We start from the raw sequence: 16,230 nt of genomic DNA, 5'->3' as shown, positions 1-16,230 counted from the left end.
GGCGGGCGGGAGCGAGGCGTCACCGTTGTATATTCATGAGGCGCGCGCAGCCCAGCATGTTAATGAGGCGGGGCGCGGCGGCCGGCTAAAAAGGCTGCTGGGCGGCGGCGGTGGTTGTTGGCTCGGGGCAGCCGGGCGGGAGCGGCGTAGACAAGGGGTCTCTGGCCGGCGCTAACCAGGACATGGAGCCGTCCGGCGGGGGCCTAGGGCCGGGCCGCGGGACCCGGGACAAGAAGAAGGGTCGGAGCCCGGATGAGCTGCCTGCGACGGGCGGCGACGGCGGCAAACATAAGAAATTTGTGAGTGTCCCTCCCACCCTGCTCCTCAGCCTGGCGGAGTGGCCACCTCTGGACTCGGGCGACCCTCGCTGCCATCCGGGGGCGTCTGCTTGCCGCTGGGGAGCCGCCCCCGCGCCTCCCTTCCTGGTTTCTCTGGGTCCTGGGCTTCGCGGTCCCACACTCTCTCCCTCCGGGACATCCGGCAGCCGGGCTGTCCCACCTGGCCCTCGCCTCGGCCACCTTGGAGCTTCCTTCGCTGTTCAGTCCGCAGGCTCTGCGCTCCCGCCCCCGTGCCCCCGCGGGCTCTCAGTCCCACTTCCTTTCCTCTGCTTCTGGTACCCTAACACGTCTTTTTTCTTTCTTTTTCTTTCTTTCTCTTTGCTCCCCTGTAAACTGTTCTGAGTCCATTTTCTCTTCTTATCCGTATCCCATTTGGGGTATTCTTTTTCTTTTAAAAGGTCATTTCCTTTCTCACTAGTAATCCCTTTCACCTGCTAACTTTCCTCCCGCCCTGTCCCCCTTCTGCCCGGTGTCACCTGGTAATGCTTCCCCTTAGGAATGTTACCTGACTTGAGTCTCTCTTCCCTCCTTCTTTGGACGTTTGTCCTTGTGATTATTGGTCATTGGGGCATGGCGGTAATTGGCTTCCTTATTCACAAAACCTGTTTCTTTTTAGCCCTATTGCTTATCACTTTAGAGGGTTAGAACTTTTTAAAAGATACTATGCCCTTCATGACCCGAGATGGTGATTAAACCTCTCCCTTAGATTTCAATTCCAAAAGTTTATGAGTAATTTAATTGCTTTTTATACACTTTAAATAACAATAACCGTTTTCTCAACTCATCTTTCACCATTTTCTGGGCCCCAAGGTTCCTGAAATCCCTTTTCCTACCACCTGTAGGAGAGCAAATCTTTACTTAGTGTGCCTATTACTTCTAATCCCAGTCCAAGGGACTGTTGATGTTCATGTGACTCTGTTTTACTACCTGTTGCCTTTCCTAAGTCCTCTTTTCTTCTCTCTCCAGGGAGCTACTTGACTCTTACAGTAAAAGCTTTGAAAGATACCAAGCAGTCAGGCACGCACACACACACACACACACACACACACACACACACACACACACACACACACACAGAGAGAGAGAGAGAGAGAGAGAGAGAGAGAGAGAGAGAGAGAGAGAGATTCTGTTTAACTGTTTGCCCCTTGTTAACTAGATACTTGGTTTGCTCTTCCAGGTAACATAGTAATCTCTTTGACCAACTAAATGGCTTTTAACTCTTAGGCCCTGTCACCCTCCCCCAGTATTCTGATCCCAGTCCACAAGTTTGGGAGTAAACTGATAAGTGATGTATAATGGGAAGAAAGTGTTTAGTGACCTGCAGGGTTGAAAGCATACTAGACTGAATTAAAGGAGTGACTCATCTCTTCCTATTTCTAGCAAGACCAGGTGCTCCTGGTCTGCCCTTTCCAGTGACATATAGGGTGCCAGTAACTGTTTGATCAAGCAAGTACTATTGTAGAAATAGGATCCCTTGGTGACCAGAGCAGTATATCCTTAAGTTCGTTCTTTAAGAGTAATAAGAATTAACCTTCCAGTTAGAGAGTTTTCCACAACTTTCCTTCCATAGTGTAACTTTTAGGGCCTGTATTTCTTTATTTTTTTGTTTTGACTTTGTTGCCGTGGATACTGTTTGACCTTCTCTATCCAAACTCTGGCTATTCTTGCTGATTTGTGGTGACCTCTGTGACTTGTTATTGTTTGCTTTGTTTCAAGTTTTATACGTGCTTTTTAATTTGCTCTAACGCCGCGTTTCCTAAGTTGGTGAAATGTACTTAAGTGTGTGGTGCTGTAAGGTGAGAATTCCCAGGAGACCCAACTTCTTTTCACCTGTTTTTCTGGCGTGTCACAGAGTCCTGTGTAGCTCAGTGGATTTGGCCCAGAGTTGTTACTTGCTGTACAGAGGGCGGAGCTGAACCTAGTTCTCTTTTACTGAGGTTCTGGTTTTAACCCTTACCTTAACTAAATTTTTGGAAGGAGGGATTGCAAGCAGTGAGAGTTGGAAGGTTCCCAGGAAAGCTGGTTGCTTCACTTCCTAGTTGTCAAATACAATCTACCTTCAGGCAGGAGGCTATTCGCTCACTGCTTTTTATGAGAGCTATGAAAATGAGAGACTAGCAGTATTGCAGTCCACTTCTCCTTGTCTCTGTGTGTGAGTGTGGGAGTAGGTGGAGCGGATGAGATTGCTGGGGTGCTTTTGTTACCCAGGGCTCCATTTTCCTGAACTTACTGGCTAAATCCAAACTCAAAGCTGCTTCGCCTACTCCACCTTTTCTCCAAGTGCAGTATCCGCCAGAACGCCCATTCTGAGTGTGCTATAAAAACCCTCTGGGCTTGGACTAAGGGTGCTTGAAGTGCTTTGTCTTTGAGTGGGTGCCGCCCCTTGGGCTGCTGCAACCATACCTTCTGAGCAGGTGGTTTGCATTTGAAGGACTGCAGTTCATACCTTTCTGGTTTTTGCAGATTCTAAGTACGAGCAGCCAGAAGTGAAAACAGAGCTTATCAATTGCCTGGGATCTGCCCTTCACCCTCTGAGGCAACTTGTGTGGGGGGCAAGGAGAGTTCTAATTCAAAAAGCAGATAGGCGTCATCTTTTAAAGGCATGGCTGTTAGAAATTTTGATGTGACTGAAACTGTGTTTTTTGGTTTTGCCCTTTGGTTATGGATGAGTTTGTCTCCTGGGCCAGGAGCATTTCCCTTCTCAATCTAGCATTAGTTCAGTTTCTTTCAGAATCCTTTGAGAGGGAGGAAAATACAAATTTGGAGGGAGCAGAGTGTTTCTGACTTTGCAGCAGTGACGAATGTGGGTGTCCAGTACACTCATTTCCGAAATATATGTAGAGAGTCAGTACAAGCAGGGAGTTGGGAAGCTGCAGACTATCCCTGCATTTAATAAATTAAATGTCTTCTCATACAGTTGAGAAATTAATACATTTTTAAGAACAGCAATTGCTGATTCAATGAGAAACATCAGTTCTAAAAGGTACTTAATGCTTTTTAGAGAGTTGGTAAATGTTCCAGTAAATGTTCAGTTTTTTTTAAAGATGCACTTATTTTTGTTTTATGTGTTCGAGTGTTTTGCCTGCATGTGTGTATGTGCACCATATGTGCTTGACAGTTAAGGAGGTCTGAAGATGGCACCGGACCCTTAGAACTAGAGTTACAGATGGTTGTGAACCATCAAGCGAATGCTGGAACTAAACCCAGGTCCTCTGCAAGAGCGACAAGTGCTCTAAACCACGGATCTATCTCTCCAGCCTCAAGAGCTGAACATTTCGGACTGTAAATATTTGTTATAAAACCTTCAGGAAGTAGTAGTATTAGTGAGGAGCAGTATCATTTTGATAAGCACATGGACCAGAACAGACCGATTGTATATTCTGTATGGTAGAGTTATTATTGGCTTGCACTGTAGTTTGTTTATAAATGAATTGCCAAGTTATTCTAGGGGAGAATTATCTTCAGTGGGATGAAATAGAGACCTCAAAGATAAGGTTGTATGCCACATGTGATTCAGAGGAACAGGTTAAAATCATGTTTAGATAAAGGGTTTGAATATGAAAGTGATTCCTTTTACCTTGTGTTCGTTGAAAACATTCACAGTTACAGAAACCATTCTCATTTTGAAACTAATTTTATATTAAGAATTTTTTCTTTTTGTGTTGAGCCTTCTGCTTTTAATCACTCATTTCGCAGTAATAAGGAAACAATCATCTTAGCACAGCAGCTAAGGTGCTTGCCTGTCACTGTTGGGTGACACTTGCCTTGTAATCATCTGCCTGTTGTTTCTTTGTTCTCATCTCTCCATGGTCTTCTGGTGACTGGTTTGAGCATAGCCAGGATTTTGGGCAACCAGACAGTTAGAAACTATTAAGACTAAAATTTTGAGCCAGGCATGGTGGCTTTTATTCCCAGACAGGTGACTCTCTGAGGCTAGCCTGGTCTCTGGAGTGAATTCCAGGACAGCCAGGGCTACAAAAATGAACCAAACCAACTGGGGTAGGGATAGAGAGAATAATAAAGTTTCTGGAAGTAAAAAGTAAAAAAATACTGTAATCTCTATGCAAACCTATTTTCTCTTAAGACAAAAACAAACCCAGGTTTATAATTATTAATGCCTTTTTACTGTGGAAGAAGACAAATATTGTGACCAATATTAGTGAATTCCCTCCTTATAGAATAAGTGGGTAAGTCATTCTTTCAGTTTTGAGGTTTTTTTTTTTTTTTAACTTCTACCCATTATTAAAGGTTGTTTGGAATGGTACCCTTAAAACTTGAGAGCTAGGGGACTGGTGAGATGGCTCAGTGGGTAAAAGTGTTTGCTGCTAAGCCTTAAGATCTCCAGCATCGGGGTTGGGGATTTAGCTCAGTGGTAGAGAGCTTGCCTATGAAGCGCAAGGCCCTGGGTTCGGTCCCCAGCTCCGAAAAAAAAAGAACAAAAAAAAAAAAAAAAAAAAGATCTCCAGCATCCACATGGTGGAAGGAAACAAGTAACACTTCCACATGTGTGTACACACACACCCACACCAAATAAATAAGTGTTAAAAGAGTAAAAACTTTAACCCTAATAGAGTTTCTAATTTCATTAAGTCTAAACACTCAGTGTATCAATCACTTCTTGCAGTTGTCTGCTGGAAACATCAAGGGACTAAAAGGTCAAAGGTAGATGAATAAACAGAAGGGAAGCAGACATTTTGGTTTCTATGTTTTCCTTATTAAATAGTAACACAGGAAGGGACTTGGTGCAGGAGTGAAAAGAAGCTGATTATTGCTTGGCTCTGTGACCATCAGGGAGTGTCCTTTGTCTTACAGACATTGTTTATATTTTTTTTTTCAAGAAGAGGACAGAATAGACAGAGAATACAGAGGAATGTAATCATCTTACCATTTGGAGACCTTGGATCCCAGCACTACAGACCAAACCATACCAGAGTTGGAAAACTTGTCAGCTCCTGATACAGCCATCTTTAATGGTTGGATTCTAGTGTGGCTGTGACCATTGAGGCTCTGACAGTCTTGAACTTCTCGTGTCCTTACCTGCTCTTTGTGTGTCTTCCTTAAGGATACTGTTTAAATGTTTAAGGTTTTGATCATTAAATATTTGTCTTTGTTGTAGCTTATGTACAAGTGTTTGGAATGTGTGTGTTTTGCATGTATTCTTGTTAACTATTTGAATTTATTAACAGTATATTCTGAAAAAAAAAAAAGGGAAGGTGTTTATTTTTGAAGAAGTCCCTTTCTCCCACTTTTGTTCTTTGTGTTGTTTCACCATCTTTGCTAAAAGTACATATATTTTCTCTTTTCAGTGCTTTAGTTCCACATGTTGGTTTTGAGTTGGAATTTTCACCTTTAGACAAGATGGTTCATTTTTGAAACTTTTAGGATCAGGGAATGAGATTCCATTTATCCTGGACAGCCCCTGTTGCCATCCCCCCCCCCCCCCACAGAGTTAGATAATGCTAACTTTTGTTTTCTTGTACTCAGTTTGCTACAGGTTGTATGTCACATTGTATAAATATTAGTGAATGTTTAGAATTTTACTTAAGGATGTGATAGATTCATTCCAGGGTAAAGAATTAATTATACCTTGGCAATAATAACAGCTTGAATGAATGCTTCCTGTGTGCCTACCAATGCTAAAGTTGTGAACTCAGTGACTTACTAGTCTCCACACTGGCCTTAATAAAATACACATTATTATTATTCTGTTGGATTTGAATCCATTGAGATCGGGCAACCTGCTTGAGGACATAGAAGTAGAAAGTGGCAAAGCTAGGACTCAGTGTAGATCTAGCTGACTGATTCAGTGCTTTGCAGTGTCACTTCCTATGTAATCAGCCTTTCACATCAGCTATGTAAGAGTATTCTCTTCTAGACATTTCCTAGAAACTTTTGGTGGTATCCCCCTAGAGTCCTTTGGACATCTGTAGTCTATTAAAACTGGATTCTCCTAGAGTCCAATTAGTGGGAAAATAGTTCAAGGTTTAGAGGTACAAAGTGCATTGGCTAAGTGCCTAAATGCTTTGTGCATTTAGTAATTTAGACTTTGAGGCAATTGGAAGAATCATAATTAAAATTATCTTAGACCTGGAAAAGTAGCAGTTACTGAGTGTGTAAACCCCAGCTCCCCTGTCTCAGGAGGTAGTCAGTTGTGCAAACCATTCTTTTAGAGTAACCTGATCTCCGTTGCACGTGAACCAGCTTTAACACGGCAGCATGTGTCGGCAGTCGCAGTTTAAGTTGCTGAGAGCAGCAGAAGTGAGGTGAAGCTGAGACCTAAGACTGTCTGTGTAATTAGCCTTTTTATGTTGAAATTTGATGTTGGGCATACGTAAACACTTACTGTCCTGAAACTTAAGGATTTCAAATGACTACTGACTCCAGGGTCTCTCCCAGAGTCTGAGAACTGCTGGCTTTGCTCTTTAGACCTGGCAGTTATTTGTCTGTAGTTAATAATTAAAACATTGCCACAGAGATCCAAGTACACAGAACTATAATTTTCTGTATGATTGGTGGTAAGAAGTAGAGAATAGAATTTCTCATTTGCCTCTGTCCAAATAGATCTATCTACCTTGGATCCAGAAGCTAATCATAAAGTCAGGTGGTTATCGTATCAGATTTCAGCCTTGGTTTTTAAGAGATTATAATTTGGGATATATATATATACATATCTCCCCATCTAAGAAGAAAGGGCTCTGTTTAGGGCTGTGAATATAAAAGCGTATGCATAGGCATGCTGCTGAGGATCATACCTGCGGCTTTGCATGTGGTAGGCAAGCACTCTGCCTTCGAGCCACACTTTGAGCCCAGCATAAACTTTAAATTGATGTCTAAATTTAGAAAATTGGGAAAATTAAATGGCAGTGTTATTGGACTGAGAGAAGAGCTAAGTTTCAGAATCTTGACTGTTAGATGTGAAAAGAATCTTAAAGTGATCTAGCTTGTTCTTTAGATAAAGGTTATCCTGAACCAGTGGTCTGTCCAGTATGCAGCCTAGAACTAGATGGTCTGCTGTCTCCATGTATTGCTGATTGGTTGTGACTTTACCACTAATTAGTCATGTGAATTTTGGACAAGTCACTGTAGTTTGCTTGGTCTTCTCTTACAAAACCTGAGGGTTATTATAAACATCCCTGAGTTCTGTGCCAGTGCTGTACCAGTCTGCTGGTGCTAGACTCCTCGGTACTAACGCAGTGGTAATGGACAGTGTTCGCTGCATAGGAGAGAAGGGTTGGGGCTAGCCTTGGAAGGAAATCTGATTAGTAGGGAGGTGCAGAGAGGCTTGAACAGAGGCTCTCAGATGTGTGACTGTGTGCTGGAAGTGAAGGAAATGGCAGTGTTACAGGAGAGGTGGGTGTAGATCACTAGGAGATGACATTGTTACAGGAGATTGGTGGGTGTAGATCACTAGGAAAGCTAAAGCCACTTCAATTGGCAGAAATTTTAGGTTTCCTTCATGTAAAAACCTGAGGAAAAAGGCCCGAAAATTAGCATTTTATACCATGTGGTACTCATTGATATCAGTTTGGGGCCACATAATATATTGCAGTTATGTAATCAGGATATCTAAGAACTCAGATTTGTGTTAAGGTCCAGGAGATTTTATTTTTATTTTTTGTATGGGTATTTTATCCACATATGGGTTCTGAGAATTGAGCCCTGGTCCTTTGGAAGAGCAGTCAATACTCTTAACCACTGAGACATCTGTCCAGTCCCCAGCAAATAATTTTTGCTGCCTTTGATGAAGTTTAGGTAGTTTATAGTCTTTACCACTCATAATACACCTGTCTTCTTAGAGGTTATCTGGATCTTAGAAATAATGTGGCTTTTCAGGTTGTATGACCAAATTGTGGGCACAGATAATGCCTTTGTGAGAACAATCTGAGCCAGTGTTTGGGCCCAGTTTCTTCTTCTAAACATTCTTCCTGACATTTGTGGTGTTATCTTTGGTTGCATGGTTGTGGAAGTGTTCCACACTCTTCCTTGAATGCATTTGTCTTGTTCTAGAGCCTTGCCATCAGTCCAGCTAGCTTGTAAGGTCCCTGAAAGCAGCAGTGGTACTTAGCGCTTGTTATCTATAGCCTTCTCTGCACTCAGCTTCCGTGTTAGTTTGGGAGACTCGCATCAAGATTCCCCACTCTCATGGTCTAATATAAGAGACCTCAGTTGTAAAAACATTAGTTCTCTCTCACCAGGGTGTGAGCTACAGAACCACTAGCATAACTACCCTAACCAGGAGAGCACTACAAAGTAAAACAATGATTACTGTCTCTGGAGGTACTGTCTCACTGTCCTGACTTGTGTCTAATAAAGGAACATTATGTATGATTAAAAATCCTGAGTTACTTTGCAAAGTACAAGGCTGCTGACTTTCACCACTGCAAATGAGAGGAATATTTGACTCAGTGCTCATCTGAAGTGACTAAGGGCAAGCTTCATGGTATTGGAATCTATTAATACCATAATCTTTGATGGACACAGAAAGGATTTTACAGACTTGTTAACAAGAAGCCTGAGAATAGTCTGCAGGATGTGTCTGGGTCTCCATAGTTAATTGTAGTAGTTCCCAGAGTGTACTGTTCATTCTTTTTAATGTTTTAAAAAATTTTATGTGTCTGAATGGTTTCCTTGCATGTATGTATGTGAGCACATGAGTGCCTGGTGCCTATGGAGTTCAGAAGGTGGCACTGGATACCCTGGAACTGGAGTTAAGGATAGTCGTGAGCTCCCATGTGGTACTGGGAACTGACTCAGGGTCCTCTGCAGGAACCTCTGCAGCCATCTCTCCAGCCCCAGACCATTGTCTCTTACCACATGCTTCAGTGAGCTGTAGAACTTCTTTAGTTCCTTTGCTTGGCCAGAGAAGCTTTGGCCTGTTGTAAGGCTATTCCACCATCTTGTTGGACTTACACAGACGGTTCAGTCTCGTCTCTGTGTGACATGTACACTAAGACTCCTCACTGGCAGGCTTCTCTAATGTTTCTTGATCCTTGTACTTTTGAAAGGATGGGAGTTGGTCCTGGTTGGCAGCTCTTAGCCCCTGCTACAGCTTGTTCGTTACATGTAGGCCGTGGGTGACGTCTGTTTCCTGTGATTGAAACCACAAGAAGAAGTGGTGAAAACCACTGTAGGATACGTATTATCAGGCAAGCAGCAGGCATTGGGCACCCCTTCAAGAGAGTAGCAGTAACCAATTACTGTCTTTGAAGAGGCCCAAAGAGACCTTAGAAATGATTTGACCCAGTTTTCCTTTAAACAAGGAGAACATGGAAGCTTAGAGCTGTTTTCATCCTTAATTAGATGAGCTAGGCTTTAGAATCCACCTATTCAGTGTCCTCTCTCATGCTTGTGATTACTATTAAATTCTGCACGTGCTCTTTGTCAGGATATTAGTAAGGTGTATGAGAGGAGAGAGAGTTTTGAATATTTATGAATATGGGAATTGGATGATGTTTTGCTTTAAATGTATTAATGAGTTTTTAAAAACTTTTTATCCTTTTCAAAACCAGAGTTTCTGCTGTTTTTTAATTTCACATAATATCTGGATAGTCTAGTCACTATCTTTGCACAAATGTTCTTAGAGAATTACAATTATGGTTTATATATTTTTTACTTTTAAAATACTGTAAACATTTCCATTTCTTCAAGCTTTAGAGCTTTTTATTTGAAATGAAAGTGAATTTTTAAAATAAAAGCAATATGTAGCTTTTCTTAAAGGAATGTAGATATGTATAAACAGTAAAACAATCCCCTTGGGGTTTTTTGTTTGTTCCTGTTTTGTTTGTTTGTTTGTTTGTTTGTTTGTTTTTTCTGAGACAGAGCTTATCTGTGTATCCCTGGCTGTCCTGGAGCATGTCCTGTAGAACTTAGAGATCTGACTGCCTCTGCCTCCCAACTGCTGGGATTAGAAGTGTGTGACATCTCTTCTAGTCTCGTTTTTCAGAAATTGAAGTTTAAAGTAGGACCAAAGAGAGAGATACTTGCTATTTGGAAATATTTGGGCCTAGTACTCTGGCATGAAATTGTGTATGTGATTGTGTCATAAGTTCAACATAGTTTGATTTCTAGAAGGATCAGAATGACTTTAACTTTGGCTTATATTTCTGGTGAACATTCATGAGAATTTAAGTTATTGTGCTCTCTGCTCTCCACGATTTCCCTTTAGATCTTGTTCTAGGTTTATAAAAGGCTAGAAAATGTTTATTGTTTCATTAGCTCAAGACTGGCTTTTTGAATAGCAGTGTAATTTTTGGGTTATTTACTGTATTATTAGTGGGTGATTATTTTGGGGGTATTCAATGATGATGTGATGAGAAAGGGGGGAGTATCTATTATTTGGAAAAGATCTTCATGCTTGCTGCCTGTATGTGATAGCAGCTGTAGAAACTTCCTGTCTGTTGGGCCTTGGGCGTGTCATATGTGCCTACCCTGAGGAGAAGATGTACTGCTGCTCACATCACAAGGGAGGAGGACAGAGTTGCTAGGGCGATTGAGAAACAGCATTCCTGAGTCACTGACTCTTTCTAAATGGTCAACACCCCTTTTTTAAAGGAACAATGACGATCTTCCCTGAACTCAGAGGCCCAATAAGGAAATGAGAAAGAACAAGCATAGTTTTTGGAACTTGAGAAATATATTTAAACTTTGGAAAAGTCTGCTAACATTATGTGTTTTCTGTTTGTGTTCAAGTTTTCCCAGAACTTTAAGGTATTTGAGAAGGAGGAAGCTTGTGTATAGCTCTGTGCAAGTGACAGAACATTCATTCATGACTTTGACCCCTTCCTTCAGCAGAGAAGATGGGCATGTCTGCCTGACACTTGATGTCCCAGCTTTGAGCACTTGGTCTAGTGACAGCTTGATTTCCTGACCCAGGAGTGTCTACGGCGTAAGGTGCCGACACTGTAGACTTGTAAGAGGAACAGGGTGTCCCCAGCCTGGCTTCTGGGCTGCTTTTCTGTGCTGGATTAGTGGAACTGGAGTGACCTTTTCTTCTTGTTTCCAGTCCGTCAACTCTCTGTGAAGTTGTGTTAGCCCATCCCAGTGCTTAAAGATGAGCTGAACTGGAGGCAAGGAGTTACTTTTTCTTTTCTCTCAGATTTGTTTCCTTGACCAGGAGAATAACAGGTATTTTGAATCTGTTAGCAAGCAAATCCTAATATTAAGGCAGTATCACAGCATGGCTTTGAACTCTCAGTCTTCCTGCTTCTGCCTCCCAAGCACTAGGATTTAGATTCCCTTTTCTCTGGGGTATCTTTTTTTTTTTTTTTTTTTTTTTTTTGAGGTGAATGTTGCAGCTCTGCCCCATTCCCATTTAGGGTAATAGGTAATTGTAATGTCAGAATTCAGTTTTTCTGTAGATAGAGATGAGATGTCAGTTTGTTTGCCATCTTCCTTGGGCCATCGATGGAAATGGAAGGAAAAACTCTGTATTTAAAGTTACTCGTTTCTTTCTCTCCAGTTCTGCCTGGAGCCTAACCAGTTTCTGTGGGTCTGTCATCCTGTCTTATTTATTTTTTAAAGACACTTTGATTTTTGTCACTTTATTATTGAGTTTTTTCATCTCAGCCCGATGAAGACAATATAGTCGTAAGGACAGGAGTACTAAAACTGGTAGATTTCAAGCAGCAGGCACACACCTTCCCAGTACTAGCTCACTGACCTTGGGCGGCCTGTGAAATCTGTGGCAAAGCTAGGTGAGTTCAAGTGTGTGCTGAAAACCTCCATGGCCTCAGCATTCTAGGGCACTTACTGCTAGTCCTGTGCTAGAATAAAAGGTGAGTTAGCGGCAGACCCACAGATCTCTGTGTTCCGAATGTCAAGCTCGACCTTTCCTTACAGGATTTGAAAGGAAGTTGTTGGCCACATGTATTTCCCACTTTGCCTGTAGGTAGTGGTGGCCTTTAGCATTGTCCAGAACTTACTACTTTTCAAAGAAGGTGGAAACACTCCTAGATGATGTCTTGTCTGTTTCATAATTGACTCTTTTTCCCCAAGGACATTTCATAAATGTCTTGTGGGCTGGAGCGCTAAGCATAGTCTCTGGTCGCATTCATAGGGAAAGACATTCTTGAAGGCGTAATCTGATAGTTTAGTGTCTGTAACAATACTACTTATCTAGCAGAGAACTCAAAACTTTTTAGTCGGGGTTGGGGATTTAGCTCAGTGGTAGAGCGCTTGCCTAGCAAGCGCAAGGCCCTGGGTTTGGTCCCCAGCTCCGAAAAAAAGAAAAAAAAACTTTTTAATCACTTGCTCAATTTGAATAGTATTAATGAATACACTGTACTTATGATGGTGCTTCAAAATTTATAGTTGTGTTAATTTTAAAATAAAGTTTAAGCAGTATCACTTCAGTAAAACACGGCTTTTGCACCTACAACACTTAACAGCCACAGAGAGAGTTGCAACAAGTATCTTTTAAGAAGGCTCTGACATATAAAATATTAAGAGCCCAGCTTAGATGATGGCTAAGTGTAAATTTATAGGCAAAGGAATGGTCTTTGTTTTCTCACAGCATGTTACTCAAGTATAGTGTTGCCTAATTAGTCATCAGGTGGTTGTTTTACTAGAAGCTTTTCTGTAGTAACACCGAAATCACTTTGCAGACTGATCTCACCATCCGTTTTTACCTGCTTATCAGTGATCCTAAGAGGCATCTGTGCAGTTATGTTGCATTTTTGAACCGGGCACCCTCCCCCACCCCCATTCACTTTTGAGACTGGGTTTTCCTACCTAGCCCTAGGATGGCCTTGAAATAGCTATAAAGCCAGGTTGACTTCAAACTCAATCTTCCTGCTTATGCCTCTTGAGCTCTGGAATTGTATAGGCAGGCCACCACAGCTGGTCATTGTCTTGTTTTTTAGTAAAGTCACAGCACAAAGAGTTAAAGTTACTTATAGCATGTTGGAAATAAGAATCAGAACTCAAGGTCTTTTTCTCTTAGAACGAGATCTAGTTTCAGCCGTTGAAATAATGTATGAATTTCTATTGCTGTGCAGTAAATTATTACCCAGCGTAAAACATGGCATGGATGGTGTGGGTGGGTTCTCAGGGTGACAGGGCTAAAATCAAGATGTCAGCTGAGCTGTTCTTGCTAGAAGCTCTGCTGAAAGTTGGCCTTCAGAATCACTGAGTTTTTGAAGACTCCAGTCCCTCACAGTGTGGGGCTCTCTTCAGTGCTGGCTTGGTACTGCACTCAGCACCCAGAGACTGCCTGTAGTTCTGCTTTGGCCAAGAATGGTGTGCTGAATCTGTGTGTCTTGACTTCTAGATTTAAAGCACTTGTGTGACTGGCTCAGGTCTACTTGGTAATCTTTCTTAGGAGTCAGCCATTCTGTATCTCTGTTGTCAGCAACAGAGTCACAGTGCTGCATACCTTTAATCCTGGCACTCCAGAAGCGCAGGCAGGTGTGTCTGTAAGTTCAGGGCCACCCTGGTTGTTTTAGGGTTCCTTCCTTCCTTCCTTCCTTCCTTCCTTCCTTCCTTCCTTCCTTCCTTCCTTTTTTTCTTTCTTTCTCTCTCCCTCTCTCTCTCTCTCTTTCCTTCTTTCTTTCCTTTTTTATTGGATTTTTTTTATTTACATTTCAAATGTTATTCCCTTTCCCAGTTTCCTGGCCCTGGCCGTAAGCGCCCACCCCCTTCCTCTTATATAAGGGCATTCCCCCTCCCCAATGTTTTAGGGTCTCTATTGCTGTGCTAAACACCATGATCAGAAGCAGATCTGGGAGAAAAGAGTTTATTTCCTCTTACAGCTTACAGTTCAGCATGGTGGAGTCAGGGCAAGGCCTGGAGGCAAGACTGGAGCAGAGGCTGTTTGTTCTTCAAGTCAAGGTTTTGCTGTGTGGCTCTGGCTGTCTTGGAACTCACTCTATAGACCAGGCTAGCCCTCCAACTCAGAGATCCGCCTGCCTCTGCTCCCAAGTGCGGGGAAGATTCTCAGTTGAGATTACTTCTTCCAAAATGACTCTAGTTTGTGTCAAGTTGTCGTACAAACTAGCCAGCACACTGGTCTACACACTGAGTTCCAGGATAGGTAGGGCTGCATTGACAGAGAATGTCTCAAAAAAACAAAAACAATAACCAAACAGGTTCTGTGTATGCTGAGGCAGTTAGTGAATTGCATTCTGACTATAGTTATGAGAGAACTCAGGGGTCCTGGTCTGCCCAGGTTCATCACAGTGTGGAGCCAAGATACTCAGCTATGCAGTTGTGGTAGTCACTTAGCCAAGAGCTCAAGCATAAAAGTTACATTAGCCTGAACTAAACCTTTAGAATGTACTGAGCTATGGGTTTGCACTTGTGAGTTTATAGTTCCCCTTTGCTGGCTATGTAGTTCATTCAGTAATAGTTCATGAGCATAGTTCTAGGAATTAAGAGTCACATTTTCCTCTGTAAAATACTTTGTGTTCAGAGTAATATTTTAGTCATATTCTCTTATTAGATTATTGCTAAGAACACTATGTAACTACCTTTTGCTTGGCTTATATAAACAGTCTGTATCAAGAGATAGTCCCTTAAAAAAAGAGAGATAGTCCTTAATTATTTATAGTATTCTGTGCTTCATTCATGATTCAAATTAAAATTCTAGAATTCAGGGGCTGGAGAGATGGCTCAGTGGTTAAGAGCACTGACTGCTCTTCCAGAGGTCCTGAGTTCAATTCCCAGCAACCACATGGTGGCTCACAACCATCTGTAATGAGATCTAATGCCCTCTTCTGGTGTGTCTGAGGATAGCTACAGTGTACTCGTGTACTTAAAATAAATCTTCAAAAAAAATTTTTTTTTTTTTTAGAATTCAGAGAATCATGTAGAGATAAATATGGATGAAGTTTCTTTGAGTTTACAGTAGGCACCATTGTATTATTGGACATACAAAAGAACTCCTGTCTATGTGACCCACAAGGTTAGTTCTGTCAGCTCAAGTATTGGGCCTAGAAAGATGGCCCAGCATTTAATTGCCCTTACTACTTTTGCAGAGGACCCATTTGGTTCTTAGTACCCACTATGGTTACAGCTCCAAGCAGAACTTCCTCTGTGGCTCTGTACTCACACATACATACCCACGTAGACATATACACACACATAATTAAAAATAAAACCTTAAAAACTAGAGTAAAGCCACCACAGTAATAAAATAGGTATACAAAAGATATCAAAATTAATTTATATTATATAATAGTTATTTGGGTATATAGTAGACTCTTGATGTCATTTAGTTTAATTAGTTGGGCCTTTTGGATCTTAGAGGGCTTACCTTGTAGGTAACAGTTTTTGATCTGTTTTCTTATAAGTATTAAAATTATCTAGTTTCTGATTTCTCTTTTAAAAGATTATTTTTATGTGCATGTGCCTGTGTGGAAACATGTACACAATGTGTGTGCAGATTTCCATAGAGACCAGGAGGTGTTTGATCTCCAACTGGAATTGCACGTGGTTATGAACACCTTGCTATGGGTCCTGGGAACCAGACCCAGGTCCACTGGAAGAGCAGTAAGCATTCTTTACCTCTGAGCAATTTCTCTGGCCCCAAGGAAATTTCTGACTTCTTGTAGCCGGTAGCCAAAAGATTTACCACATAATACATTAGGATGTGGTGAATGAATCAGGAACTGAATTGCCGTCTGGAAGGGGAGGAAGGGGGCAGGTTTTCATTTCTATTTTGATTGATGGTTATTGCCTTGCACTACATTGTCAGCTGTATTGTATTTGATGGTGTTACTGTTGAAACATGTTGATGCGTGTGGTAAAGCTCAATGAAACAGACTTTTCAGAGAAGATAAGGCTTCTTTTAGTTAGTAAATATAGTTTTTTAGGCTTCTTTTCCTAGCCAGCTAATGGCTTGTAGATATTTATCTAATGATTCAATTCTGGCAAGAGTCTTAGAATAAGTGCTGTA

General features: G+C 41.7%; 1 protein-coding gene across 6 annotated transcripts in view; it reads left to right on the top strand.

The window, feature by feature from the left end:
- The first annotated feature begins 90 nt into the window (after positions 1-90).
- The window catches only part of Diaph1 (diaphanous-related formin 1), a 99,385-nt gene continuing 83,245 nt past the window's right edge, over positions 91-16,230 (top strand). For 4 of the 6 annotated variants that reach the window (XR_015642328.1, XR_015642327.1, XM_087592872.1 and 1 more), the window contains exon 1: positions 117-299. Coding sequence is in view for 4 of the 6 variants with exons in the window: in XM_087592872.1 (XP_087448998.1) it covers positions 183-299 (117 nt within the window). In the remaining 2 variants the exon portion in view is untranslated. 6 annotated transcript variants of the gene reach the window in all.

This window comes from Rattus norvegicus, chromosome 18 (assembly GCF_021556685.1).
Source record: "Rattus norvegicus strain SHRSP/BbbUtx chromosome 18, alternate assembly SHRSP_T2T, whole genome shotgun sequence".
In the NCBI taxonomy this organism is placed as follows: Eukaryota; Metazoa; Chordata; class Mammalia; order Rodentia; family Muridae; genus Rattus; species Rattus norvegicus.
The sequence above is the reverse complement of the archived record's forward strand: the minus strand, read 5'-3'. Positions and strand labels throughout refer to the sequence as shown.